General features: G+C 32.9%; 1 protein-coding gene across 1 annotated transcript; it reads left to right on the plus strand.

The window, feature by feature from the left end:
* Positions 1-782: 782 nt before the first annotated feature.
* On the plus strand, positions 783-6,593 carry LOC148621729 (ficolin-2-like). Its single transcript, XM_088576409.1, has 6 exons — positions 783-972; positions 1,293-1,379; positions 2,881-3,011; positions 5,092-5,188; positions 5,678-5,842; positions 6,225-6,593. Exons 1-6 carry the CDS (start codon positions 861-863, stop codon positions 6,476-6,478), a joined length of 846 nt encoding a protein of 281 aa, XP_088432535.1. The 5' UTR covers positions 783-860; the 3' UTR covers positions 6,479-6,593.
* The last annotated feature ends 657 nt before the right edge of the window (positions 6,594-7,250 follow it).

Here is a 7,250-nt window from a genome sequence, read left to right on the forward strand (position 1 = left end):
AGGACCAGTACCTTGGTGACTTTTATTAATGTTATACATCAATAACCCGCAAGTAAAAGTTAACCACACCACCAGACTCTATTCCGAAAATAGTCTCAAACACAAAAAAGACAAGTTACCCATAGTTGCTGACATACTTAAAGAATATCTGTAATAGAAAGTAGAAGACTTAACCGGAACTCGCGCAAGTTTCATTCATTGCAAATGATTGATGATTGATTATTGGGGGTTAACTCCGGAGCAGCAATATTTCGGCTACATTCAGGCGACGAACATGAAATGGATGATAAAATGAACATGAAATGATGATGATGATGAAATGAAAAAAGGGATGGGACACAAGGATAATAGGGTCGACAAATTTTGATTGCCACAAGAAAAAGGGAGGGATGGGTACGGTCGGGCAATTTTAGCCTCCTGTGGCGAAGCGCAAACTTGAAGGTTCCTACTCATAATTGCATTCAATAACAACAGTACGCGTTCCCAAAGCCCTGTACTATTGACACCGAAAATAACTAGGGCGTTGACATTTAATTTTTACATGTATTTTTGACTAAAAACCAATAGTCATGCTTAAATAGGAACATTTTACACTTTGCTACACAAGTTAAAAACAGTACATTGTATATCGTTATGAAATGCACCAGTTATTTTTTTCCTATATCGTAATAAACTGAAGAAAATTGTAATTCACTGTAATAAAGCGCAGTAGATAATGTGCGTAAATCTTATCGACAAGAGCCCTTACTGTGTTCATTGTCGACGGATTTCCGATCATATGTCACTTAGCGTTATTTGTTAGATTTCTTCCTAATTTTATATTCAGTTTTATATAGGACTAAGATTGTTCTACGGCTAAAATGACTAAAGCGATTACAGTCATATCTTTTTATGCCGTGAACATAATTGTGTCAGGAATATCTATTGTCGGCGATGACATAGCGGATAAGAAGGCTGAAATCAAGAGTAATGGTTGGTATTCTTTTAGCAGTAGCCATTCGGAATATCAAACTTCATCGTCTTCCATTCTTTACGTTGAAGTAAATGCTCATATTTTGGATATTTATGATGATTTGCATTATTACATCATCTTAAAACGGATCAAGGGTTATGAGACATATATGTTATATATATTTAAACTGGTTTAATATCAATCTAAAATAAAAAAACAAACACAAACACAAAACAAAACAAAACAAAAACAACCCAGAATAACTTAACAGTCAAACAAAACACCACAAGATAAACAAACAAACCTTCACCATTCAGTATATTAAGTGTATCATTTTCAGGCGTCAGCTTCTATGGCACATCTGCTGACAGAATTGTCGATCGTCTATTAGGTGGTACAAAACCATGGAGCAGTAAAACTTGCAACAGTAGGTTTAAAATGTCAATATATTATATAATTAATTTATAATTAATACTGTGAGCATTTAGCAATAGATGCTGTGAGAAATAAGTATTTCAATGAAAAAGAAATATGTTTTTGTCAAGTATTAATGGCAAAACCCCACAGTTCTCTAAAGGTTAAATAGAAAGATATTTATAGTTATGTCACCTCATTAATGGATATATTTTCAGATGTCGATAATGACCACTTACTGCTTTCCATACCGACATTATTTTAATGAAAATCTGATATAACCATTTCCTTTTACCACATTGCGGATACGATCAATAACTGCTTTCTCAACATAGGAATGTCCCTATTTGTTTAGCATTCATTTAAAGATATTATATCATTTTCATTTTTTTGCCATGTTATAAATGTAGCAAATTGCATCGTTTTCGAGAAATAAAAATAAACAAATATCGACAGTCAAAATTGATTTTACGCAAAACATAATAATTTAGATTTAGTGTCAAACTGAAATCTCGGACTTTACCAAACTTTTTAAAAGTTCCATATCGTTCCTTTGTAATCGTATATGTTTTCTGTTGACTTTTTCTGTATGTTATTTGTTGGTTTCATGCATTGAATTGGTCACACACTGTCAAGGAAACATGGGAAGCTACCAGCCTATTCATTTTATTCCAGATTCTATTATATAGTATTATCTCCGAATAATGCTAACAAACAGAACTATTTGTACTTTAATGGATTTGAAATTAAAAACTCTTGACAATTCTTCGTCCGTTCCATACCTAGACTGTACTTGATTCTTCGGTTGCGAGACGGTCAGAATCGAAACTTTATGATAGACGTGATTTTGACTTTCCGATTGCATGCTTCTCCTATCTTATTGACAATTTGCTAAAAACTTCAGTTTTTAGACTATACATTTCGCAATTTATCCATTTCTGTCTCGCATCTGATTTGCACACGAAATTTCTAGGTAAAGCGAAGATATTGCTAAATAAGCTTCTAAGACAGGGATAAGTTGACAGGGACAGGGAGTTGTTTTCATCACAAAAGTTTATGGTCGTCATAACAATTTGGTTGTCTGATTTAATCACAGATTGTTTAGAATCGTCATTACAATTTCATTGAGCGAAAGAAGAGTCTAATAAGATTTCTTTGTTAAGATTTTACGTCAGGATTGACAACCTATCGAATGTGACGCTTACCGGAATTCAATCACCTGCAAATTGATGGGTGCCGCTGGCTGAGCCCAATTGCTTCCCCTTCCTTCATTTCCGGTTATATTTGTGGGATGTCATATTACAAGAGCTAGGATATTGTTTATCCTATCTTCTGTATTTGAATTATGTGACTAAATTTTGTTCTGGTGTCTACATTGAGTATGGGGATCATCTGCGTTTCATGTTTAAACGTTTGTCAATGTCTTAGGATTCTGTTGTCTCTGAATTTTCCTCTGTTCCGTTCCTTTAGAAAATAGAAATATTTAGTTCATCTAATTTTTATTTCCAAAACAGCCCCCAGACCATCAGACTGTGGTGAGTTAGACAAAACTGCCTGTCCTTCTGGTGTCTATACAATTTATCCTGATGACACAAATGGTTTTGATGTATTCTGTGAAATGAACAGAGATGGCGGTGGATGGACCGTATGATTACATATTAACTTTAACTTATTTGTATACATACAACTTGAAAGTCAAAATAGTTAAAACATTTCCTTTTCGGTATTGGCGAAATTAAGAACTGTGACTAAAATAATTTAAACTGCTTCTTAGTTAAAAATGATCTGTAAAGATATATATTTCACCAATAATATTATCTATTTGTCAATTCTTTTGGATAAAATGATTGGTGACATTCCTATTGCTCCTTCATACGGCGTATATATTTCTCAATTTGTCCGATATGCCCGTGTTTGTAGCGATATTTACGACTTTTATGAAAGAAATCGGTATAACCGGAAAATTGTCGGGTCAAGGTTGTCGTTACCATAGATTAGTTACGAGTTTTACTGAATTCATCCATAGATATGAAGATTTGATGCTGAAAATTAGTTTTACTTTTCGTGACTTAATCAGAAATGGGATTCAACATCCTAGTTTTTGTGGTAACGTCATAAATAAAGTTAGAAAGTTTAAAAATTCATTTAGTCCGGGAAAAATATTTTATAAAGCATACGTGAGTTATCTTTACCGTATCATTGTTTCATTATGTTTTAATTGGTTCTAACAGCGAGTCTCTTATTGTTGATTTCAAATTTAATCTAATCATTTACATTTCATCCTAATTCCTGTCATTACTTTTATCTTGGCATTTGCAAGAATACCTTGTTTTACTTAAACATTTTGTTCTATTTTTTTGGATAAATCTTATTGATTAGCATAAGACAACAATATGATCAATTTTGTTGGTACTCTGTTCCATGTTTCTAGTATGCCGGTGGCATTTAGTAGTTCTTTTAAAAGTTCCAGATTAAAGAATTCAACGTAACGTTATTATGTTAATGTGCATGTGAACGCAATTGCTTTTATCTTGGCATTTGCAGGAAGAACTTCTTTTACTTAGACATACTATTGGAAGGTTTTTCTTGATATACTTGTTTGAGTAAATAAGGCGTACTTATCATGTGCTTTGTGGATTTTGAACTAGCCGACATAAAAAGCGAGTACTCACTCTCGGTAGATACAGATTATTGTCCTCTGTCCTATTGTTTATTTTATAGTGTTTGTATTCTCTATCGATGTCAATAGTTAAATCCGAATTCAACAGATTTTTATAGTTCGTTTTATTGTTGTATTTACCCCACCACTGTCGCAGGTTAGGGGAGAGTTGAGGGCTCGCAAATATGTTTTAGAGTAATAAAGGGAACCAAGGTTATAGGGTAATCAAAAGAATGTACTCGAGGGACAAAGACCAGACATGGAAAACATACACAACTAAGAACATAAAGTAGCTATAATCATACATACAAAGTAACAAAAGCAAATGAGCTACTCGGACTCCACTAAAACTGGGAGGATGGCCCAGGTGCACCGGTAGGGTAAGCGTCCTCTGCTTTTCTTGAAACACCCGAGTTATGAGTTGCTCATAAAAAGTCAAGTCCGGAGTAGACGAAAGAGGAAAGGAAAACTATGACACTTTGAACAAATCAGTACCCCTCCACATAGTTTACGATACTGTCCCAAGCCAGGAACCTGTAGTCCAGTGGTGTTTACATCCACTGCACTACGTTTCACGTTTTTCCTAGAGATTAGGTCGATTTTTGTCTTTTATTTTTTTTTGCTTTATGGATTTTGCCAATCATTTAAGACCGTGGTGAAATGTATAAATTCAAATGTTCGTTACTTGGCTTTTGGTGAATGACTATCATTGGCAATCATATATATCACATTTCATATTTTTTTAATTCATTGTTCATCGTCCTATAAATCACAATCATGTGAATAGTTAAGTGTTAACTTAATGTTTGAGGCTTAAAAAAGCTGATACAGATGTAATTATATCACTGTTTCATCTTAGGGATTTTTTTCCTTTTAAAGAGAAATCAATAGAACCTAGATTCTCGCGGAAATCAAAAGAATGTAATCCAGGGACAAAAATCAGACAAGGAATACAAACACACAAAACAAAGAGCATAAAATAACCAAAATAAAACTCCTATCTTTTTTTTTGCCAATTAGTAACAAAAGTCGTCTGTGAAACAACTGAAACATCCATTTAACACAGGTGTTCCAGCATCGGGAAAATGGACAAGTGAATTTTTACAGAAACTGGGCAGCGTACAAGCGTGGATTTGGTTCATTGAGTGGAGAGTTTTGGTTAGGTATGATTTGTCACTCATGAAAATATACAAAATACTTGAACGGCTCGTATTAAAAACTTCACTCGAAATATTCAACATGAAGGGATAAGTAAGATAGGTATCAGGTCATTTATTACGACATGTTTTCATTGGCAAATGGACCTGACTAATCGATTTCGTCTCTTTCGATTCCCAACCCCTTTTTAAATAATGATTACAAATATAAGATAAAAGCATCTTATATAATTCATATTATAAGACAACTAAATATGTATAAATATGTGTCAGCGAATTATTTGAATTTGAACTTTTCTAAGATTTCCATATCCTATGCATAAAAAAGCTGAACTACCTTTCCTAATAAATGTTGATTTAATTTGTAAGGAAGCAATTTGACAAATGTTCATGAATGTTAAATATATCAACTTCGATTTCTTTATTAAACTCTCTCTATCATATCTTGTAATACAGATGTATACGTTTCACCCTTGAATATTCTTTGTCGTACAGGAAACGACTATCTCCATCAAATCACGTCCCAGGCATTTTATGCCCTTAGAATTGATTTGACCGATTTTGAGAATAACCACAAATATGCAAAATATTCAAAGATATCTGTTGGACCTGAGAGCAATAGTTACACACTAGAACTCAGCGGTTACAGTGGAGATGCAGGTTTGTTGGTTTGTTATGGAAATATTGTTTAAAAAAAAAGACTTCTCTTAACGGTCTATTTGCTGAACAAAGTAACTATAGAATTTGTAGCGAATCGTAATCATCTCGAACATATAATTTTGAGGATAATAATCTACAAATCGAACGCTTATAAAATAAGCATTCTCCTCTTTCCCATATCTGTATGAACGTGGAATGAATTTATTGTTTGTAAGAAATTGTATTCTTTTTCAAAATATAAAAAAGCAAAATAAGACTTTTTATATAACAAAAATCATGTAGTGCCATAGGTGCAATACCATATTTGTAATTTAAATTTAAATTTCTTACTTAAATGCTAGACAGAGTAAATTGTATCAATTTCCGTTTCGTCTATGTTTAGGAGACAGTATGAAGAGTCATTCAAATGGTCAGAAATTCTCCACTAAGGACAAAGATAATGATAAATCGAACGTTAATTGTGCTAAAGTATATAAAGCAGGATGGTGGTACAAAAATTGTCACCAAAGTAATCTAAACGGCCTATACCTTAGAGGTAACCATTCATCATTTGCCGATGGAGTGAACTGGTACCACTGGAGGGGATATAACTACTCACTCAAAACAACTACTATGATGATCAGAAGATTGTTTTAAGTAAAAGTCTTAGTAAGAATCAGGCAAATGGGAACAAATTTGAAAAATGCACCCCTATCCAGATGTTTATACATTTCTGATAAATACTCAATAAATTTGTAATTCTTCTATACAATTTTTTTTTCACAGATTCGAAGTTTTGCAATTTGCTGACCTGACCATGAATAAAATAACTTTTGCAAGTTCGGTTAATTAAAATTTAAATTAGGGTAAAATTTTTAATAACCAAGAGAGGAAAAATAGAAAGCAGGCAACAGAAAAAACAAAAAAAATAAGAAATTGGGATAAAGCAGACGAAGCAAACAAAGAGAGCCATAGCCATCGAATAGACGCCAAAAACAAATAAAAAGCATGTCCTCCGTCTTGATTTGTATAGTTCTGATGAGAACAAAATATAATCAACGACCAAACAAAATCATTTTAAATCGAAAAAAAAATGCCGCGAATATTGATTGGTTTTAATACACGTCAATTATCTAACATATAAGGCATTGATTGAGTGAAAGTCCTTAATCTTATATAACATATGTAGATAATGTATTTTCTTTTTGTTTATTTCGTCTGCGGCCCTTCCCACATGATTGGCTGAAACATAGCGTCAGTATACACATAAATAGTAACGTCAATATATTTAAAAAAATAGAAAGAGGGCTTCATGTACGTGGATTATCCTTTGCATCACGTGATCATAATAACCAATAAACAAGGAAGACTGTTACATAATATGTAATATTTTGGGATATTCAATTTTCAGTCATTATAATACCTATAA

The sequence above is a fragment of the Perna viridis genome, chromosome 3 (assembly GCF_037379345.1).
Source record: "Perna viridis isolate PV_CMFRI_1.1 ecotype Kerala chromosome 3, ASM3737934v1, whole genome shotgun sequence".
Lineage (NCBI taxonomy): Eukaryota > Metazoa > Mollusca > Bivalvia > Mytilida > Mytilidae > Perna > Perna viridis.

Excerpts from the sequence above, each read along its gene's own strand:
- LOC148621729 (XM_088576409.1), top strand. The coding sequence starts at position 861 with ATGACTAAAGCGATTACAGTCATATCTTTTTATGCCGTGAACATAATT. Across the intron at positions 973-1,292 it reads GGCTGAAATCAAGAGTAATG|GCGTCAGCTTCTATGGCACA; the intron begins GTTGGTATTCTT and ends TATCATTTTCAG. Across the intron at positions 5,843-6,224 it reads CGGTTACAGTGGAGATGCAG|GAGACAGTATGAAGAGTCAT; the intron begins GTTTGTTGGTTT and ends GTCTATGTTTAG.